General features: G+C 54.0%; 2 protein-coding genes across 2 annotated transcripts; one reads left to right on the top strand and one right to left on the bottom strand.

Annotated features, from left to right (window-relative positions):
• Positions 1-227: 227 nt before the first annotated feature.
• On the top strand, positions 228-8,462 carry LRRC74B (leucine rich repeat containing 74B; the record flags this gene model as incomplete). The annotated part of the gene is made up of 9 exons (XM_082007763.1): positions 228-285; positions 534-676; positions 2,006-2,138; positions 3,798-4,004; positions 5,138-5,247; positions 5,853-5,968; positions 6,652-6,730; positions 7,215-7,310; positions 8,289-8,462. The coding sequence occupies 9 exons, from the start codon at positions 228-230 to the stop codon at positions 8,460-8,462; spliced, it is 1,116 nt and encodes a 371-aa protein (XP_081863889.1).
• An 8,125-nt stretch (positions 8,463-16,587) lies between these two features.
• On the bottom strand, positions 16,588-20,140 carry SLC7A4 (solute carrier family 7 member 4). Its single transcript, XM_082007511.1, has 4 exons — positions 19,069-20,140; positions 18,283-18,959; positions 17,364-17,472; positions 16,588-16,846 (listed from the first exon to the last, which is right to left on the bottom strand). The coding sequence occupies exons 1-4, from the start codon at positions 20,048-20,050 to the stop codon at positions 16,653-16,655; spliced, it is 1,962 nt and encodes a 653-aa protein (XP_081863637.1). The 5' UTR covers positions 20,051-20,140; the 3' UTR covers positions 16,588-16,652.
• Between the last annotated feature and the right edge of the window lie 1,781 nt (positions 20,141-21,921).

Here is a 21,921-nt window from a genome sequence, read left to right as displayed (position 1 = left end):
CGCAGCACCGCCCCCTCGCAGCACCGCCCCCTCGCAGCACCGCCCCCTCGCAGCACCGCCCCCTCGCAGCACCGCCCCCTCGCAGCACCGCCCCCTCGCAGCACCGCCCCCTCGCAGCACCGCCCCCTCGCAGCACCGCCCCCTCGCAGCACCGCCCCCTCGCAGCACCGCCCCCTCGCAGCACCGCTCCGTCGCCATGGCAGCAGCGCTGCGGGCCCGGGTCGGAGATGGCGGCGGCAGCAGCGGCGGGGGGCGGCGGGAGCGGCGCGGACGAGGGTAGCTCGGGTGCGGCGTGAGGGGGCTCCGCCGGCCGGGGTTGGCTCCGGCCCGGCCGCCGCGGGCGGTGACCACGGCGTGGGTCCAGGAGGACGCCGGGCTCGTCCCGCCGCCGGTCCTGGGAGCCAGCGGCTTGGGCTGGGCCCGGGCCTAGGCCGCGCCCCTCCTGTGGCGGTGTAGGAACAGCAACGACGCGGCGGGCGCTGGTCTTCGCCGGAGCACTCGGTGAAACTCTCCCCAACGCTCTTTCCCCGCAGGCGAGGAGGACGCCGGCGGCCCGGCGGGAGAGAGCCGGTACCTGGCTGCATGCCGGGCCTGCGGTGTGACTCCGGCCTCTAGCGTCCTGCGGCGCACACCAGGCCCCATGCTCAGCCTGCGGCACCGTGGCCTGGGCCCGCGGGTGAGGGATGGCAGCACCATCACCCTGCATGAGGGCCACCCGCTGCAGGGGTCTAGGGTGTCAGAGGGGCTTGCGAACCCCTTCAGCCAGCCGTGGCAGACACTTCCGTCACCCTGCCATCACCCTTAGCTGTGGTCCCTTGCCAGAACCAGAAATGTGTACAAACGCCCCAACTTAGGGACTGTTGGTGTTGTCTTTCCCACTGACGAAGACACAGTTCTAACTCCTCTGGGTATCAGAGCAACACAAGTTTTATGTCAAGAACACATCAAGGACCCTTTTCTGCCTGCCTTGCTTGGCAGTTCAGATACCAGTCAGGGGCCAGTGTTACGCCACACAAGGTCTGGTGTTTGGCGAGCGGTGGGGATTTCTCAGCAGATTGTTTTGCTGGGCTCAGGAACAGGAGTCTTCTCCTTCCCTGGACATGGGAGGGGAGGCGGGAGGATGGGTTGTGCAGGTGTCTTATTACCCCTCTTCCCTCTGGGTTGTGAAGGTTTCCTGGGTTTGTGTTGTCTCCCCTGGGATACTCCACATTTTTTAAATTAATATTGTTAGGAAGAAATTATAAACCTTTCATACATTGATGCATTAGTCGTCCCACCCATGAAAGCTGCTTTCAGTGGGCATGGCATTTTAAAAATATGTAGTTTGGATCGTGAAAAGGGTGCAGCTTTTCATACTAATTTTTGGTGATAAACCTTTTTGTTAAGTTTATTTTATCTGGAATAGTTCTCTGACGTCTCTTACAGTTCATTGTCCTGTGTCTGATATTCAAGGCCGGAAGAAATAATTTGATTTTGCAGTATCACAAGGTCATTGCCGTACTTCTATTTAATTGTAAATATTTTTGAAATCAAGAATTCCCACTGACAGAGATCAGGATACTGGCACAACACAGTCTTCTTAAATGATGAGATCAGGATTCAGAGCAGCCACAAGCGAACTAAAGGGGTGCTTACTATGGCTGTACTCACAGACTGCCAGGTAGAAGCGATGTCCAGAGTGGTACATCATCAGGCATAGCGGGTCTGAACCTTTTCCTTTGCATCATGAATATTGACAGCAGATGTATTTTTCATCATTTTTATGGAAGGAAAAAATAATTCTTTAATAATAAAAATGAAATTAAATGTATTAAACCGTATTCAGTATTTGCTTTTCCAGCCTAGCTTTAAATGGTTTTGGAAGGGTTTTTGCACAATTCTGATGATGGCTTTGTGAAATCCCCCTGCGCCCTGCCAGACTAAGAGGAGCTGAAACAGAAACATTCACAAGAGCTCTGTGAACCCAGTGAAACTGTAAATGACCCTTTTGGTTTTTTTGTTGCAGGGTGCCAAGGCTCTAGCTCTTTCCTTGATGGTCGATACTTCTATCCTCACCTTAGACCTGAGTGACAACTGGCTGCAGGGCGAAGGGGCAGCTGCAATTGCGGAGATGCTGAAAGAAAACTGCTACATTTCAGGTTTGTGTTCTCCCGTCTGCCGTTTTCTGGTAAACTTTCTGCTGTAGAGGAAGAAATTGTGCTGGCTTCTTTGTAGATTTAACCAGTCCTGCTGTCATAGTGACTGGTGTGAAAAGGCTACCAGAACTGGGGGACTGCTTGAACAGTGAGTGTTTAAAACTGTGCTGTTATTCCTGTGAAGCTGCTGGAAAGCCAGGAGAAACAGCAAGTTTCTGCTTTGTGGATCAGAAACATCCACCTGAAACTTACACTATTTAGAGGATGTGGTTAGTAATGGTTAAAGCTTTGAATTTGCACGATTGGCATCTAAGAAAATGGGCCTTCTAAGTAGGGACAGGTGGAAGAGAAGCCCATCTAGAGTGAATTGGCAAGCCTGTGTTCTAGCAGCAGCACACGTCTGCTCTTCCCAGGGACATTTCACGTGTCTAATACCTCTGTAGTATTAGACTTCAGATACTACAGATAGAGAGAGCAGAAGCAGAGCAGCGCTTCCTGAATTTAAGTCTCAGTCAGGCAGTGTTGTATCCAGAGATCATGGTTTTAGTCCCTGCTTTTCCAGGGTTGATATTCCTGCCTTTCATAATTTAAGTGACAACACCCAGTTATACGTGGACAGGTTATCTGTGTTATCTGGGTTACATGGGGCAGGGTCCTGCGCTGGCTCCGCAGAGCTGAGGTGCAGTGAAGGCTGTTCGGTGGGATACAGCTGGTTGTGGCAGCATGTACCCAGAAGCACTAAATAGCCCTGCCAAACCTGAGGTTGTTACTTGCGGAGGCAGTCTAGGCGTCCCTGTGCTGTGCTTCTGTGTGAAGAGCACAGAGCAGAGACCCAGCACAGGTGGAGCCCCTGTCCTGTCTCTGTGTCACATTTTCCAGCACTTGCATTAACCTCATTTCAGTGTCTGAATCTCCAGGCCCCTGCTACGATGCAGGCAGAACTTCACTGTAAGTCATACTGGCTACTGCACTGAAGCATTTTTTTTGTTCACAAAGAGCAATGGTCAGTTTAGACAGCTGGGAACACAACTCTCTTTTAACTAAGGCAACCCTAATCTGCTTTGTCAGGAAGTCGTCATGGATGAATGGGACAGGATCTAAGCTGTGAAACCCTCGTTAATAGGCAATTTCCTTGTTTTTGTTTTCTAGTGATTGGATTCAGTATTAGAGGTTTAGGGTTCTGTTACTTCTGTGATAGGAAAATTCATTCTGTATGTAGGTGGGCAGAGAAGCTCATGCTTTCGTATTTGGGTCTTGGTGTCTGTCTTCACATCCATTTGTGTTGTTACATTTAGCTTCACTGTCTCTCCCAGCGTACGCTCTTTTTTTCAAGCCATGAGGAGGAACCAAAAACCTGCTAGGACTTTGCTGACTGTTTGTAGGTTGTGCCTGGAGTGGGAAGCACGGTTGTACGAAGGAGCAATTTTGTCTCATGTCCCATATTCATGTGGCAAAACTTGAATGAGCCTATCCTAGGGACATGCTGTGAATTCAGAAATTAAGTTCTATTGTTCCTACTAAAATACGGCGTTAGACCAGGTTCAGCATTCTTATTTTCCAAGTTTGGCACTGCTTCTGCCATTGCAGCATAGAGGTCAGGTGTCTCCCTGGCATCTGTGGGGATATGTTTTGATGATCTGACAATGTTTTTTCTTTCTCTAGCTGTTGATTTATCTGACAACAAATTAGGTGTTGAAGGAGCTAAGGCCTTTTCCACTATGCTTCTAGAAAATACTACAGTTGTGTCCCTCCAGCTCTCAGGAAATGAATTTGATGATCATGCAGCAAAGTATTTAGCAGATGCCATCACAGCAAACAGCAAAGTGGAAATTCTGGATCTGAGTTACAACATGTTTGGTGACAAAGCAGGTAAAGTGTTGTCTGTGCAGCTTGTACAGAGAGGGGTGCTGTGCCATTCAGCAGTGGAGCTTAATGAGCTTGCCTGCCTCAGACTTTTGGGGAGCAGGGTTGGTTAATATTTTCAGTTTCCTGAAAAGTATTTTTGGCTCTTTGAAGGCAAAACTGGTGTCAGGCTGTGATCATTCATTCATCTTCTTTCTCTGCCTTTTCTTATAGCACTGCAAGCTTTACCTTTTCTGTTTCTTTCCCCGTTCTTCCTACTTCCCAGGGTCTGATGGTCTTCCTTTCACTGAACTATCATTTGTGGTTTTTCTCGATCATTATTTCAGCTTTCACAGGTGTGTAAAATGCTTAATAAGAGCAGAAAAAAACCAGGAGAATGGAGTTTGCCAACAGTCCTTCTGTCTAGCTCCCTGTCACTGAGAGGTGATTGCAGGTGCTGAGGGGAGGGTGTGAGAGTGGAACAAGCAGGCAATTGTGCTTCCCTGACACTCTGCCACCCTCGACAGGTTGTGGTTTGGGGACGTCCTTGCTAGTGACTTCCAGAGGTCTTCAAGCATGGCAATGACTTTTCTTCTGTGCTGGTTGACAACCTCATTTCTTTCCAGCCCAATTGGAAACTCGCCCTGCTGAGGAAACCTATTCAGATTTTACACTGGCACAGGAGCTCTGGGAGGGGTTAGAGAAAAAGCAGAGCTGGCTTCTCTGCCAGCCCAACACACCAGCAGGCTTCAGCTGGCTGGAGGCCAGAGCTGGGGAAGGGTGGGAGACTGTGGGAAGCTACCTGGTTGCTTGGTGTCAGCTTTCAGACTCGCATCAGGCTGGAGAATGAGCTTGTGTAGTCAGAACTCCAAGCATGAGTAGCAGACCCTGGCTTTGCGATATGGTGATTGGATTTTCTCTCCCTCTTTGATACATTTGCAACCTGTGGTCAGAGAACACATATGCTTTATTGTCCATCAGTTTCTGCATTGTGTTTATGGTAAATGAAGTATAAAAGAAAATAGTATGTTGTGGTTTTAATTGCCTGCCTAGAGGTAATGCAGACAGTTGCACAGAAATACCTAAACTAACCCAAGCTTCCTTTTAAACTTAATCCTTTTAACTCTGAAACTGTTTGGCTTCATGTATTTTCTTCCTAGGTGAAATTCTTGGAATGGCAATAGCAGAAAACATTGGATTAAAGGAACTTAAAATCAGCTGGAATCATTTCCATAGCCAAGGGGCAGCTGCCTTGGCTAAAGGCTTGGGGGTAGGAGATGTTTTCACTCCTCTTTTTAAATTCTGAAAACTTACATGAAGCTTTATCTGTTTAAACGAGCGTGAATGCCATGATGTGCTGTTTGCCTTGTGCCCTTGCCTGTCTAACAGCCATCTGTGATCTGGGATCATATAAACCTTGGAACTAAGAGAGTAAAATCATCCATTGTCCATTGACATATTGCATATGTTTTAATTTCTCTATTTCTAGTTCTTTCCCTTTTTAGAGTCAGAATTACTATAATGAATGTTTTGAATTGTTACATTTCACTTCTGATTCATACATCAATACAGAAATTGTTTTGTAGTCTACATACAGGGGTTTTTTTTAGTAGAGGCTACTAAAAGAAAGTAGTCTCTCATTAAAATACAAGAACTGTTCTTCCAGCCTCTCTTAGGCTGGAAGAGGCCACTAAAGTAATTTAATTTCACCTCTTGTATAATCCAAATCACATGTGCCATCCAAGGACTAGTGGAACAAGGCCCCAGCTGCTTTTTGGACAGTAGAAGGGATGGTAGTGCATAGGCAGGATATTTCTCCAAGGTTGAATCAAGTGACAGGGAGATGTTCAGTTGTGCATTTATGTCACACCACAGGCAAACATATTCCTCAAGGTGCTGGATGTTTCCTACAATGGCTTTGGCAACAATGGAGCAGCTGCTTTGGGGGAGGCTCTTAAAGCCAACAATGTGCTGGAAGAGCTCAACGTTGGGTGAGTCAGACTCTGGTCCTGCTGCACATTTTCTCCCATTTTGCAGTGGTGGGGAAAGCCTGCAGCAGCCACTTGGATCTCCTACCTGCAGAGTGCGGTAGGTGCCTAAGGCAGAGGGAGCGTTACAAAATACTAGTGTTGCTGGTCTTATCCCAAATCCCTATTCCTTTCCTTAAACTTGGGGTCACTGCCAAGGGGCTGTGGAATGCATTACAGGATGTGGGGGAAGAGCATCTGGGGACTGCACAAGGGCTGTTGGGGAATGTTTAGGGGAGGAACCAAGGGTGAGGGAAGGAAACCAGGTGGTCTGGGGTGGAACAAACATGGGAAAAGAGGGGGATGAGGTGTGAATGTTGAGTGTTTCCGTCTGTGTTGATCTATGTGGCTGGCTGTGTACATATCTTGCATACATTTGTGTCTGTGTGTGTTGGAAATACAGGGTCAGCCTCACTACTGGGGCCATGGAGCCATGTCAGCCTTGCCTCTATCAACCTGTGGGTTTTCACCACTACCAACCTCCCAAGTACAATTGTTTAGTTGGAAGGAGCTGCCCTAAATCCCTCTGGATATAACATGTTTTCAGTGCTGGATGAAGCAGGAGGTTGCATATCCTTTGCCTGAGCAATGTGGATATGGAAAACCTGCAGCTCAGCATGTGAAGCATATCTTTTATCTGTTTTTAGCAACAACCGTATTTCAGTGGAAGGAGCTCTGCACATTGCAGCTGGCCTGAAAGAAAACAAAGCTCTGAAAAGACTTAACGTGAGTAACATTTCCAGGAAGGCATTGAAGCCTCTTTTGTAGATTTAAATATCACTGATGCATGTATGTCCTGGATTGGAACCCCTTAGAACAAATCCACAGCAAAATCAGGGAGCTGCTTGCCCCAGCCTGTCTCCTCCCATGCTTCTCTGGTTGCAGTATGCTCTCATTAAGAGAGAGGGCTTGTGTCCCGCACTTTCCTCTGTGAACAGCCATTTCTGTGAGCCTGCCACTGTGTGAACTGCAGCCTGTCCTGCCATGTCTTGCAGCATGGATAGCTACAAGATATTTCTGCAGCGCTAGTGTCCAGCTTGGCATGGCAGGTGTCGCTGGGACAGCCGCTTGAGATCCCTTGGCTCTCTGTTACTGGCACTTTAAGTAAACCCCGCTGGTATCTCACCCACTGGGGACCACTGGTACCATCAAGGACCAAAAAAACCCATGTCACATACCCTCCTGCTGTTTCTTTCTTTTCTGATGGCAGATGACCAGAAATCCCATGCAGAGTGAAGGCTGCTGTGGGGTCCTCAAAGCTCTACGAGCAAATTCTTTTACCAGCATAGAGATCCTGGACTTGCCAGTAAGTGTTACACCAGAAAGAAGAGGGAAGGGACAGCAGAGGTTCAATGTGTGGTGTATGAATAACAAAGGACTGCCAGAGGGATTCTGGCTCTAGCATTGTTGCTGCTTAGTGAGGGCAGTATATGGAATGGCCCCCTACTTGAAAACATGGACACATCTGTACATGCCCAGGCCCCACTTTGTGTGTTTGCAGCAGCACCAAGGTGCATGAATGCATCGAACTGGGCATTGCTAAGGCTTTGAGCAGCAGCAGGGTATGAAAGAAGCAGAGCTCAGCCCTCGGTGCAAAGGTGCTGGGCACTGGGAGGAATGTGGTTGCCTGTGAATTCAGAAATTCCTTGGGAATCTTGAGCTCTCTGCTCTGACAATGCAAATAATTTTGAAAGGATTTCTGTCCCATTTCTAATGAAGCTAAATGGCATTTCTATGGCACAAGAACTTCCACTTGAACATCTACCCTGTTTGTGAACAGTGCCAGATCTGAGAAGGCAGCCCTCTGTCACCAGGTAGGTCTCAGCACAAGGCATCTCATACAGCCTACCAAAGGGCATCACTTCTGGAACAGAGGCTCTGTCTCAGGCCAATAGCCACTTAATGCCTTTAGGATCAATTAGCAATTATTTTTAATTCTGAGAAGTGAGTCAGTTGCTTATTGAGAAGGGATTTGTCTTGCCTAATTCATATACAATGTAGGTGACTACATCTGAGGTGATTTCACAAGATGTGTTCATAAATGGAGGTTTAATCTTCGTCACTCTCGCTCTTCTGCTTCTTGCCCTGGGAGCAGGATGCTGCTGTTGAATCTCAGACTTACCTGTAATGTGGTGGTGGTGGCTAACAGCCCTGGGTCTCACAACCTTGTGTCAGAATTCTGTGCTTGGGTTAAGAGAGCACAGAATATATTGCAATATCTATTTTCTGAGGGAGGGTAAATCATATCACATGCTTGCTTACCTGTAGTGATTTTTCCCTGTAGGACATCCCTCTGAACAAAGAGCTTGCAGAACTGTGTGATGCTGTGAAAATACTTTTCCCAAGTCTTCTTCTCAGATATGGTGGAAACACGAAGTTGCAGAGGAAGAGTCAGTCAAAGGCTGAGGTTTGGACTCAGCCCAAAGTGGCAGGTAATTCCCAGAATGCAGTGGTTTAACACAAGTCTTTTTGGGGCTGCTTCTTCAGCAGCTCTGCCTAACACCACAGTACCACTCACCAACCCTGTGACACAAGGATGTGCCAGGGCAGTTCTAAGGCAGGATCTGTGCAAATATTGGCTACTTCATCATTGCTGACACTTGGGAGTTTTTCTGTTTTTTCCACTTTAAGATTTCTGCTATGACCAGTTCTGAGTCTCTTCTAGCATATGCAAGAGCATCCTCATGGATGAGAGTCCAGGGGCTCCTTTTTAATTATCTTTGTGTGTAGGGGCATTTGTCTGGTGGAACATCATGTGCTGTAGCTGCTGCTGGTGCTTGGTTCCATAGCCTGCTGTAGTGGGGTCCGTGCAGCCTGGCAGTGCACTTATGAGGTAGGAAGCAAAGTCCTATCCAGACACGTGCTGTGAACAAACGCTTTCTGCCTTAGGCTAGTTCTCCTGTTACACAGCTGGGGTTGCCTTTGCTGAATTGGCCATCAGATGCACTGGTGACTCATTTTCAGCTGCTTCCTACCAGAGTTCCTTAGCCTTTCATGGAGCCCCTGTCCTGGATCACGACTTGTGTTATTTCCTGGATGCATGCTCCTGCTTTTGTCAGTGTTACATAGGATGGATGCTACAGGTTGCCTGGGAATAGGACAGGCAGTCAAGTGGTAGCTCAGCAATGACAACAGCACGTGGGCTGTAACTCCCCCTCCCTAGGATGCTTTCTGTGATGCCGGTATAACCCAGTGGAACCTCGCTATACTCTGGGACACCTGGGCACTGTGATTCAGGGATGGGGGGGAAGACTGTGAGCTCCTTGAAGCGCATTGGGCAGGAATAATGTACGTACTCTAAGCAGCCCGGCTTAACTCTCCCCCTCCTGGTCTCTGTGAAGAAGTGGTTTCTTGCAGCATTTTAGAGCTTGGGAGAGGGGCTGAGGATGGTCACACAAACAGCTCTGATGTCTGGCTTGGGCTGGACGCACAGGCAGCTTTGCTCCACAGTCAGAGGGCAGCAAACCCCAGCAGTGTTGGGGTTGTGGCTATACACAAATAATTGCTTTTCATTCCCTGAAGGTTGTCAGACATCGTCTGTAAAGTGCGTGCAACAATATTGGCTTTATCCACGGCTCCAGCTAGGCAAGCCCAGTCTGTCCCCAGGCATGTCAGCGTGCACTGGTTTTGCTTTCCTCTTTCATTGACACACCAGCTGACGAGATCTTGGGACATCCAGGCAGTGCTCTCCTGTAAGGCAGTGATGACACCTCTCTGAGAAGGCAGCTTGCGAAAGCAGGGGCCAAATTCAAGACAGCTTCTGCCAGTCTCCTTCCAGAGTAGCTGGCTGGTGCCCTGTGTTTTGCCTTACGCTTTTTCCCCTAGAACGGAAGCATTATAATCCCCTTGCTCACTTTTGTATTTAATTTACCTAATAAGTGTGCCTACCAGTGAAATTGCACTTAGCGTTTGTTCTCAGCAGAAGATGAGGTTTAGCCTCTTTATTTGAAAATAAGTCTACGTTATATTAGTTATGATTTACCAAATGCAGTCTGTCCTATAAATGTGCAAATTATTTTACAGCTATGTATCTAATAAATGTCTGTGCCTTGGACTCACACCTGTCTGTTCACAGCATTTGGAGAGGTCTCTTGCATGTTGTAAGGTCTGTAAGTCTGGGTTGTTTCTAGAAATTTCAGAACCATCCTGTCACCCCCTCTGATCTCTAGATGAAAAATTTGTGTCCCAAACACAGCAGCTGTATGCGGCTTCATTTAAATCAGTTTAAGTACTTACATTTAAAAATATTTACTCACCATTTATTGTTTCTGTTACATCCTTTGCCCCTAGCCCTTCCTGTGCTCTCCAAAGAAGAGATGCAAATTAAAATCATATTAAAAAATAAGGTGGGTAAAAATTCTTACACACCAAGTCCATCCTTATTCACCAGCTGGTGTAACTAGAGAAGATCCACTTGCCCTGCCGATATCCCTAAGAATATCGATTCTTTAGTCACTGCAGTTAGAGTTGGGTGTTTTTAAGCTCAATAAATCTATCAACATAGCATTTGGGAACCTACCGGGTTCCCAGAAATACCAGGTGAGCCAGCAGCGTGTTGCATGGTAATGTAACTGGGATATATGTGTTGAATGTTCAGCTGTCCCGCAGGTTTGACGGGGAAAAGAGCATTTGCCTGCTCCGTGTGCAGGCAGGATTGTGCAGGCAGGGCTGCGGGGAGAAGGGGGAGCAGGCAGCTGGAGCTGGCCTGCAGGAGGTTTTGTGTGTGAAGTTGTAGGGATTTGCAGCTGCTACCAAAGGTTATGAGGAATTACCATGTGGAGAGTTATTCTGAGAGCTGTATTTCCATTACACTGAACTATCAGTTATTCCCAATTTACCTGGCAATCTCCGCAGCTGGTATCACTATTCCTCTTTCCTCCAAACTCAGTTGTGTTCTCTTTCAAATTGGGAACTAATCTTGGAATAACTCACCAGAAGATTTGCTGAGTCCCTGTTCACGATGTCATTTCCAGTACTAAGGCATTTTTTTGTCCGAGTGTTATTTCAATATTGTTCCTTTTTTGTTTCTTTACAAAGCTGCAGTTGGATGCCTTGTGGAAGGTACCATAGTACAAGAGCACTGCTGCCTCTTTCCAAGCTCCTGTCCCCATCAAATCACAGACGTTACACAAATCCATATTAATTGCCACTAATGATGTTTTTTCCTTAATTCTTGAGCATTTTGATCAGTGTCCTTTTGAGGCCTTGAATTTCCCTGCACCCCTTCACTTTTTTGAAGGATCAGCCAGCTTGTTTTCCTGCAGTGCTCTGGGACTTCTCCAGCTGCCTGATTGTTTCTGGAAAATGAGCATTAATGCTTCAGGGAAGCTCTTTGCCTAATTCCATGTGAAGCTCTTCTGGTGAAAATTACACAGATGATCACAAAAGTTTTAGGTATTAGATGCTACTAATAAGCATCATTTGGAGGCAGGGCTGGGGCAGAGGAGCCTGCAACGTGACTCCTAGCTTCTCCCCAAGTGCAGAAGAGAAGTTTTTTGTGAACACTTTCATCTCCTTTTACAACGCTGAGTGTGCTGCTGTGCACAAAGGTGCCTTGGCTCTTGTCCCAGCGAGGATCGGGGCTCACGGTGTTTGGTGCTGCTCTGAAGTGCTTCCAGTCTAGAGAGCGAAGCCCGGGCAGGCAGAATCATGAGAAAGCAGCTATCCTCACCCCAGAGGGGGAGCAGCTCACTGCAGCCCATTCCTGACAGCATCTGATGGACATTTCATAACCTCTCAGAAAAGCTGTCATCACCATGAGGAAGCGTTTCTAATCTCTTGCTTAATTCTCCCTCATGACAGTTTAAGTCCATTGCTTCTTGCCTTGTCTCCTGTGCATGTGATGAAGATTTATTCTCCTTGCTTTTGTGGCTGCATGGTTGGAGACTGGCCCTTCTGCTGTCAGAAAGGAGCCTCTGCTGCTGGGATTGGGACCGCATCGTTCGTGCATACGCTTATACAACTCGTTAGAAAATGTCTGCACTGCGTGGCGAGACGGGGAAGAGCTGTGGCCCCACAGCAGCCTGGCTGCAGGGGCTGCTGCGACACAGGCTGCTGAAACACGGGCGCAAGCACCTCTGTAACGCTTTGGGCACCCCTGTGCTCAGCGTGCCAGCTGCTGGCCCGACCGCCAGCGCTCTGTGGAGGGACGATGGGACAATAGGACCCAGGGTTTGTGCCATCTTTTAATGCCCTGCCATTCTCTGGCCGGCGGAAGGAGCAGATACACCGCTGCCGGCGTCTCAGGGATGAAGCACGGTGCTTACCTCATCCTCTGGCTGGATCCGCAGGAGGAGGAGGGGAGGATCGCAGGGGATAATGAGAGGATTACTTACAGGCAGCCTTAAACGAGCCCTGCAGCTTGTCTGTGCTGCTTTCAGAGCTGGGGTGGAGCGGGAAGGGGAGTTAATTTAGAGGCTGGGAAGTGATTTAATTAGGACATTGAGCTGCTCTCTCCTGAGCACCAGCCCACCACCCTCTCCCAGTGCTCAGGTCACCCTTTTTCCTCCCTCGAGCATGGACACGGCTCAGGTGAGCCAGGGGGTCAGTGCCCACTTATTTCAGCATAACGTCTGTGGTTAAACTGTCTCTGAAACAGTGTTGGGAGGCACCTGCGACGCGCAGCCCCCTGCGCTTCGCCGTGCCGCAGCGCGGCGATCCCTGCAGGGGCTCCCACGGTCATGGCGCCGGAGCTGCGTGGGCAGCCAGCCTGTCTCTGAAGCCTCTGAGATCATCATCAGCTCAGTCCCATTCGGCCACCTCTGGAGCGGGGCTGGGTACCCCCCCGCTGAGCTGCATCTCGGGGGGGGGAGGAGGGACACGGGCTGATTCAGTGGCTCTACCATTTAAACGATGGTGGGTAGCGTCCCTAGCACCGATTTTCTCTCTAGTACAAATCCCGTGTTATTTCCCCTCGGAATTTGCGTTTCTCGTCCTCTTGCACCTGCTTTGTGGCAACTCTCCTGCCAGGACACAGCAAACCGCAGCGCTGCCCTGGTAGCTCCTCTACCGATCCTCCCAGTCCAGCAGCGTCGCTGGTGAGGCTCGGCCATCCCTGCCTGCCCACTCCCATGCTGTGCGTGGGGGATTATCATCCAAGGACCACATTAACCCTCTTAGCCCAGCCCGGGAGCACGTGTGCTGGGGCTGCTCCTGCCCCGTGGCCCCTAAAGCCCTTCCAGGTTCCCGGAGCCCCAGCACCGGCCGTTACACCGCTGACCTACGTATTTCACTGATGCATTGTAATTAGATTGATTTCCGTGCCGTCCAGCTAGGCTGATTAGGCCATTTCCACGAGTCCCAGCAAATAAGATTTTTATTTTTTTTTAAGCTGATTTGGAGAAAGATACTCCTATGGAAAATAGGTGTAATACCAGCCGCAGTAAAACACCAAGCGCCTGTCTCCCCATGCTATATGAAACGGGGTTTTGTGAGCTGCACACGGGGGTGGTTTGTTTTTAAATCTGACTGGATCACACGTACAGGGGTACAGATGGGGGAACTGATGGCTTTTCTCCCTACAGTTACGGGCTGCCATCTTAAAGCACGGCTGATGGTTTTGTTTGTTTCTTTTTTTTTCCTGCTGATACAATTTTCAGGAACAAATCATTGTAGGAGGGCTCCCTTGGTGGCCGTGGCTGCTGACAACTATCTTTTTTTGTGTGTGCATTAATGGCTAGACAATTTTAAATCAATTAATACATGTTCTGTTCCAGCGCAGGGCATGTTACTGCAACAGGATGGTGTATAACACAGATGAACCAACCAATTTTGTAATCCTATTAAAAAAAAAAACCCGCAAGCATGCTCGAGGGGGCACGCTCGCCTCCCAGGCTGCCATTAATTACGTTTCAATCCTTTAATTCCCTGCCACCCGCATCCCCGTTACTCCTTGCCTCTCCCCGCCTGTGCTGGGGGGTACCCTGTACCCATACTTCATTTTTATGGCGCAGCCCAACTAATTTCTCTGCATTTTTAAAAATTAACATTTTGAAATAGATTAAATATCGATGGTTACAAGGCTCATTTGACAGCTCAGGTCTTTGCCAGTGTCCAAGGCTGACGGAAGAGCCCACGCTCCACCAACAGCCGAGAGTGTTTTGCGATGTGACATCAATCAATCAACTTTCCTCCAAAAGGGAAAAGAAAAGTGTTTTGAACCTCAGCCTGTCCTGCTCTGTTAGGACTTCTAACCGCTCTTCCCCAACCCTGCACTGGGCTCCCTTGCTCCTGGTAGATCACAGTTCTTTCTACATGCCTTCATCCTGCTGACAATGGATTTATAGCAGAGATTAAAAACTGACAATTGATAAAGAGAGTTAAGTCTATCATCTCCCTCTCTGGTACCTGTCAAATACTTTATTTTTTTAATAAAGAATGACTTTTTGTTATCACGGGAGGGAAACTTCCCTAGTGAACAACAGCAGTGCGGACAGGGGTATCGATGGGTTATCTCAAGTGACTCACACTTTAACTCCCGTTATTTGTGCTGGTTCACAAGTTCTCCCATCCATTCAGATCGTAACCGCTGGCAGCTTTAGCAAACCTGCCCTGGTGTTGCTCAACATCGTCCTCGCTGTTGACAAAGAGGTTCAGGCCCATCTGGGTGAATACAGTTATATTTGTGTATCTGCAAAGCTCAAGCTCCAGGCTACCTTTGCGCGGCTGCCCCAGCCCCCTGGGCGCCCGTGGGTCTGGCCGGAGCCCATCCTCATGAACGAAACGCCCGTGTCAGAGAGCAAAGCTGCTCTCGGCAGTGGCCAGTGGAGCCAGCCAGGCGCTGCGCCGCACACGCGTGCCAGCCCGGCGCCGGGAGCACGTGCCCAGCACAGCACCGGCTGTGCCCAGCCCCTGCCCCGCCACGCCAGGGAGCAGCCCCGGGCAGGGTCTGCGTGTGCCGGGCTCAGCCCACTGCTGCACTTGCAGGGCTCAGGAGGAACACGGCTGCAGGGTGGCGGTGGGTAGCAAGACCCTCCCTTTCCCCAGGATTTTGGGGGGGCTTTCCTGAGCATCAGCTGGTCGAGCAGCTTCCCCGCGTGGACACTTGGTGAGGAACACACAGCACAACCAACCAGAGCCATCACAGAACCAGTGTTTATGAGGGTGACCGAGACAGCCCGTAGCTCACAAGCCACTACACAGAGGTGCCAAGCAAGGCCACAGCATGGCAGGGACACGCTGCTTCACCGGCAGCAGCGGCAGCGTGGGGGCAAGGCGGGACGCGGAGCAGTGCTGGCGGACAGAGGGGCTCACAAGGGAGCCAGCGTATTGTACAGAGACCCCCCCCGTAGCCCCTCTGGGCCGCCCAGGGACTGGCCAGCAAGAAGCAATGGGGCCAGCTTGCCCATGGACCCTGGCTCCTCGCAGGATGCGGATGACGTTGCATGTCCAGCATGGCTGCAGGGAGCAGGGTGTCCACGCTGCAAGGCTTGGCAGTTCGGCAACCTCGTGCTTGACTGATTGTTTCCTCCATGTATTTCTTCCATAACGTGCTAAAACTCCCTTCCCTTCCACTTTAGGCTGCCCATGGGCAAACCAGCCAGGGGTGGCCACAGCAGTCCTGGCTAGGGACCCCCCCAATGACACCACGGCAGCCGGCGTGAGCCACAGAGCACGGGGATGCTCGCCGGGGAGGGGACAATACTGAAAAGCACCCGCAGAGCCCATCCTGAGCCACAGAGAGCCCGGGAGAGGCATCAGAGGGGGCTGAGCCCCCCATGCTGGGGCGGGTGGCAGTGCTGGGGGTGCAGGGGAGGGGGGAGCTGGCTCCAGGCAGCCTAGCCCATGGATGCTGCTGAGGACCTCTGGGGACAAGGCAACAAATCTGGGGTCCTGAGCACCCACACCCAGCTCAGGGCCAGGGCAAGAGCCTGGCCCTGGCATGACCTTACAGATGGGCTTCCAGCCGGACACGGCCCCCAGCCCAGTCTGGAACAGCCGATGCCAGCAGCTGAGAAGATGCATCTGGGCTTCTGCCATGCCAGCCCACTCTGGCTTTTCGAGGGTTCCCTGCTCAGCCATTCATTCTGGCCATGTCCCTTCTCCACCTCATGTCCCCAGCTGCTTCTTGGCCCCCTCAGCCCCAGCCTTTTAGGAGAGTGGCCCCGGGGAGGGGACGGCAGGGATGCTGGCGGGGAAGCGCGTTTGGCCCCTGCCTCCTTCCGCAGGCGCAGCGGGAGGCAAGGGCGCTCCGCAGGGCTGAAGCAAGAGCCCATGCTGCAGCCAGGATGAGACCCAGGGTGGGCAACATTGGGCTGCCTGCCCCGGTCCCCGGGGACCCTCTGCACCCCTCTGCATCCCCAGCTGCGCAGACGGGCCAGCGGAAAGGAGTTTTGCTGCACGACGCCTGGGTGCACTTGGGGGAAGGTGGCGAGGACGCGGCTCCTTGTGAGCAGGGCAGGCACTGGGCTGTGGGGGCTGAGACCCAGATCCTGAGCGCTGGGGATGGGGAGAGAGGGTGCCAGCCCCTCCCCATGCTCTGCGGGGTGTGGGCGAGCATCCTCCTCATCTCTGGATGGAGCCACAGGCCCAGGGCAGCCCCCGTGGCTCTGCTGTCAAAGGGACCAGGAGGGGAGGGGGGGGTCTCTGGCCTCGCCATGGGCAGAGGGTCAGATGCTCCCATAGCCAGGTGCCCCCGTGCCCCAGGGTGTCATCTCTTGCAGTCGTCGGTGTCGCTGTCTGGCAGCCCGGTGGCGGGCTGGGAGCTGGGCTGGACCGCCTGCACCCTCTCCTCCAGGCTGCCTCTGGGGAACACGACGTAGCGGGCACTGACGCGCTGCGGCCTGGGCTCCCGCAGGTTCTCCTTGCTGTGCCAGATGCCGTAGCCGAAGTACACGAGCAGGCCTGCGGCGGGGGACAGGGAGAGCAGCGGCTCGAGCACAGGCCGGCGGCTGGCGTGGGTGCAGCCGGCATCCCGGTGGAACAGCACAAGCCACGGCACCGGTGGGGCTTGAACGAGCTGCTTGCAGGAGGGAAAGGATCCTGCAGCATAAGAGCAAGGCGGCACACCCAGTCCCTGGGGAGGGGAAGCCCCTTGCTGGGAAGGACTTCCCAAGCCCCAGGGAGCTGCCTTGGGAGCAGGGAGTGGTTCTGGTCTGGAGCTTGAAGGAGGATCCAAGCCTTAACAAGAACAAGCTGTAACACTCTGGGAACCAGAGAGGGTCAAGGAGATGCTGGGAGACCTCGGCTCGTGTCTCCAAAGGGGAACCGGAGGCAGGAAGGGGCACGGTGCGCTTTATGAACCCATCGCCGGGGGAGAAGAGCTGCCGGAGCAGCCAGCCGGTGCTGGGACAAGCCCGGCCCCCCTCGGCCGTGAAGCAGCTGCCACTCCCGGGGCTCACGCGGCCGCGGGAGCACTCACCTAAGAGCAGCCAGACGGCGAAGCGGAGCCACGTCATGTAGCTGAGCTTCAGCATCAGATAGATATTGAGGACGATGCTCAGCGCCGGGGAGAGGGGTACCAGGGGGATCTGTGGGAGAAAAGGAGCCGGCGGGGAGTGAGACCTGCAGGGCCATGTTCTCCATCCTTAAAACCATAGAGACAAAAGCCAGCACTGGTAAACATGGGGGACAAAGTGACTGTCACCCTGGGCTGTCTGGAAGTGACTTTTTTTCTGGGAAAAGGGCAGCCAAAAGGAACAACAGACAGTTAGGAAGCCAGGAGCAGGGAGCCAGGCTGGCAGCGTGGGCATGGGCTCTGGAAACAGAGGCACTGTCACAAGGACCAGACAAGCTCCCAGCGCAATCCAGAGCCAACGTGGTCCTGGCTGGAGAAGCCGGGGCAGGGCCACAGCAGGGAGGTGGTGTTACCGCTGGTGTTACCGTCCACATGGCTGCACCATACCGGAGCCCAGATGGGCTGGAAAATGGAGAGGGGGGAGCACAAGAGGCACAAAAGTGGTTTGGCGGCTGAAGAAAAGAGTTCTACCGCAAAGCTCAAGGGCAGGCCAAAGGCAGAAGGAGTTGTGATGGGCAGGAGGGGAGGGTATGGGGATGCGGAGGAGAGAGCCCAGGCGGGCAGGAACAATCCCACGGGATGGACCCAGAGCTGCTTGGGATGTCCTCTGCTGGGGACCAATGACCATGCAGAGTGACACCACAGGCACCAACACCTCCCCACACCCAGTGCTCTCCAACACTCTCCTCCTCCTCCTTCAGCAGTTGCGGTTCTTTCACCAGACCAGTGTGACCAAGGCCTCCAGTGGGTCTATCAGAGCTGCTCCCACCCTGCCAACCCCAGCAGAGGGACTAATCCTGCCTGGGTCCCCGGCCGCAGGTACCTGGAAGGTCTGTGTGCCACGCTGCTGCTCATGTGCCCAGATGAGGAGGAGGCTGAGCAGGAAGCCCAGGCTGAAAAGGACCAGCAGCAGGGAGTAGCTCCAGGTGGGCAGGTGGAGGTGGGTGTTGCCGAACACCAAGATGGAGCAGAGGCAGATGGCAGACACCATCAGGGTCACCACGGCCACCGTGACCACCTCGCCTGGATAGAAGTCACTGAGGAACTCCAGGTAGGGCTCAAAAGCTGCCTTCAGCTGCCCTGGTTCCCGGTGCTCTTTGCTCTTGTCCCTGTCCACCAGCTGGAGCTTGTCAGAGAAGGACTCATACTCCTTCAGCTCACCAGTGGACGGACCCTCGTGGGGCTCGGGGCTACGCCGGCCACCGGCCACCGGCGTGGGGACATCCACTTTCCGTTGCTGGAAGCGCAGGACAATGATGCTAGCTGCCACAAAGGTGTAGGCCAGCAGTGTGCCGATGGACAGGAACTGCACCAGGGCCTCCAGGTCAAAGACAAGGGCCAGCAGGGCCATGAGCAGTCCGAAGACCACAATGCCAACGACAGGCACCTGCGTGCGGGGATGCACTCTGGAGAAGACCCGAAAGAAGAGCCCATCCTCAGCCATGGCATAGACGATGCGTGGCAGGGAGAAGAGGTTGCTCAACAGGACCGTGTTCATCGCTGAGGGACAGGCACAAGAAGGAGGACCATGTCAGACCCAAACCGCCCTAGTTCCCAGCCCCCATCGCGAGTGGGATGGGCAGCTCCCACCACCGCTGCCTGTACTCACCGCAAATGGAGCCAGCAGCCACCAGGAACCCTGCCCAGGCGTAGCCCCTCCTGTAAAATGCATCCGCCAGGGCAGAGTCGGGGTCCAGCGTGTGCCAGGGCACCATCAGCGTCAGCACCACCGACACCAGGACATAGGCCCCTGTGGCCAGCCCCAAGGAGAAAGCGATGGCCCTGGGGACAGCCCTCTGTGGGTTCCTGGCCTCTTCGCTGGAGGCTGCGATGACGTCAAAGCCCACGAAGGCATAGAAGCAGGTGGCCGTGCCGGCCATGATGCCCGACAGCCCATATGGGGCGAAGCCGCCCTCCTGGGCACTCCAGTTCTTAGGCTGCGCAAGGATGAAGCCCATGACAAGAATGAAGAGGATGACACCCATGCTGATGGCCGAGAAGACATGGTTGAGCCAGGAGGACACTTTGGCCCCAAAGGAGATGAAGGCAGTGGCTACCAGCAGGATGGCGGCTGCCAGAAAGTCGGGGTAGTGGGCCAGGAACGGCACCTGCCAGGTGCCCACATGGGTCTCGGTGAAGTTCTTTATCTTGTGGTTGAAGATGGAGTCCAAATAGCCACTCCAGGCCCTGGCCACTGCAGCTCCCCCAATCATATACTCCAGCAGCACGTTCCAGCCGATGAGGAAGGCCCAGATCTCACCCACGGACACATAGGTGAACATGTAGGCAGAGCCTGTCTTGGGTACCCGGGCTCCAAACTCAGCATAGCAGAGAGCAGCCAGGAGCGAGGCAAAGCCAGCAATGATGAAGGAGACGATGACGGCGGGGCCGGCAATCTCCTTGGCTACGGTGCCTGTGAGGACGTACAGCCCGGAGCCCACCATGCCCCCAATGCCCAGCAGCGTCAAGTCAATGGTGGAAAGGCATCTGTTGAAGGATGTCTCCATCATGTCATCCTCCAAGGTCTTTACCCGGTTGAGTTTCTGGCAGAAGCGGGTCAGGTCGGCAGAGCGAGGTAGCCATCTCGCCATCCCGGAGGCAGTGGGCACTGCCCTCTGGCAGGGTGAGGGGTCCACAGCGGCGAGACCCTGCCCAGAGACCTGGCAGAGGAGCAGGAAGTTGTGAGCATCCCTTCCTGCAGGGAGGTACCAGGTGGTGGGGACAGGGTGGAAAAGCCACTGGGGCACATTCAAGGTGTCCCTCGCTCCTCAGCCAGCGTGGAGCTCAGCACCAGAGCACGTCCTCCTCCAGGGTCGGGGCACAGGAGAGCCAAGCCACCCCACAGAGGAACCCGCGCTTGTGTGCCAGGTGGGAAGGAAATGACAGCCCCCCACGGGAGCATCTCCCAGGCTTTTCTTTTTGAAATGGAGCTGCATTAAAGCACAAACCAGGCTGCTCTGGCCTTGCTGAAGGTTTCTTTGCTGCTTCCCCTCCAGCTCATTCAACATCTACCTGACCTTCTCCCTGGCGTGCCAGAAGCCCATCAAGGAGGCATGCAGCATCTCCCCGCTCCCAGCATCTCGCCGCTTGCCCAGGGAAAGCCCTGGCACAGCGCTGAGGCATGCAGCAGGAAGTCCAGAGCAGCTCCAGCGAGGATGTGGGCGTCCCTGGCCAGACCAGGAAACACATCCAGCGCCCGGGGACCAGTCCCGGCTGGCAGCTGCTGCTGGGAGAGCAGGAGGACGCAGCTCTGGGGTACTTCAGGTGCTGCTTCATGGCTGCTCTGTGGGGCAGCCCGTGATTTCGCAGATGCTCTCCCCTTCCAGCCGCCCTCCTTCCTGTGCCAGGATATGTGTCTCCCCGCATCCCCAAACCAGGGGTCCTGCTCAGAGAGCTCGTGCCACTCGGTGCAGCCGTGCTCCCTGGATTCACCTGTCTGAGACGGAAAGGTCCCGGAAAGGCCACTGCGGGCCGATGGCACGATGCTGGCCCGTGGGGACAACAGGCCTGTTGGCACCAACCGTGTTGGCCGAGACCCCCCCAGCCCCGCTCGCCTCCTGCATCCGAGTCCCCGCGAACGGAGGGTCCGGCAGCATTGGGGCGCTCGACCCTAACGCCCCCAGCAGCCGCAGCCGGGCAGGACGCGGAGCTCGACGCCCGCCGGGCGAGGGAGCGAGCACCGCTGCCGGGCTGCGGGCTGGCGGCGGGCGGGGACCCCCGGGCCAGGGGAGGGGGGATGCGACCTCCGGATTCATCCCCGGGCAGGGAGAGGGGAGAATTTCGTCCCCGCTCAGCCCCACCGCAATGCTGGTCCCCGGGCGGCGCCGAGCCCCGGCCCCGGCCCCGCGCCCCCCGCCCCGCCCGCGGGACGCGCCCCCCGCCCGGTCCGGCCCCGGGAGGACCCCGGGAGGGCCCCGGGAGAACCCCGCTCACCTGCGCGGGCGCGGCCGGGGGCACCGCGCGGCTCCGAAGCGGCGCCGGCCCCACCTGCTCCGCGCCGCCGCCACCGCCCCGGCCCCGCCTCCGCGGCCCAGCGGAAGGGCGGGGGCCCGGCGCTGCTCCCGGCGCGGCGGCGGGAGCCCCGCAGGGGCCGCCGCGCTGCTCCGAGACCCGGCGGCGGGGACGGCGAAGGGCCCCGCGGGCCGCCCCGGGAGCGGAGGTTCGGGGTAACGGGGGAGCAGCCCCGAGCCCCGCAGAGGGGCTGGCGGTGCACCGAGAGCGTCGCGGTGGGGCCCCGCGACCCCATCGCTGCGGGCCAGACACCGGTCCCGTGGGGTGCCTGTGCTGGGCTCGAGCACTGCGGCCTGAGCCGCGGAGGGTGCAGCAGGTATCCTAAATCTCGGCCCCAGCGCCGGACAGAGCCGAGGGCTGAGACCCGGCTCCTCTCCTCCTTGGGGCTGCCAAGGAGGGATCTGCCTCGACCCCCTGTGCTCTGGAGCTGCTGCCTGGAGGACAGGGACCT

This window comes from Phaethon aethereus (genome assembly GCF_964289735.1).
Source record: "Phaethon aethereus genome assembly, chromosome: 17".
NCBI classification, from domain to species: domain Eukaryota; kingdom Metazoa; phylum Chordata; class Aves; order Phaethontiformes; family Phaethontidae; genus Phaethon; species Phaethon aethereus.
The sequence above is the reverse complement of the archived record's forward strand: the minus strand, read 5'-3'. Positions and strand labels throughout refer to the sequence as shown.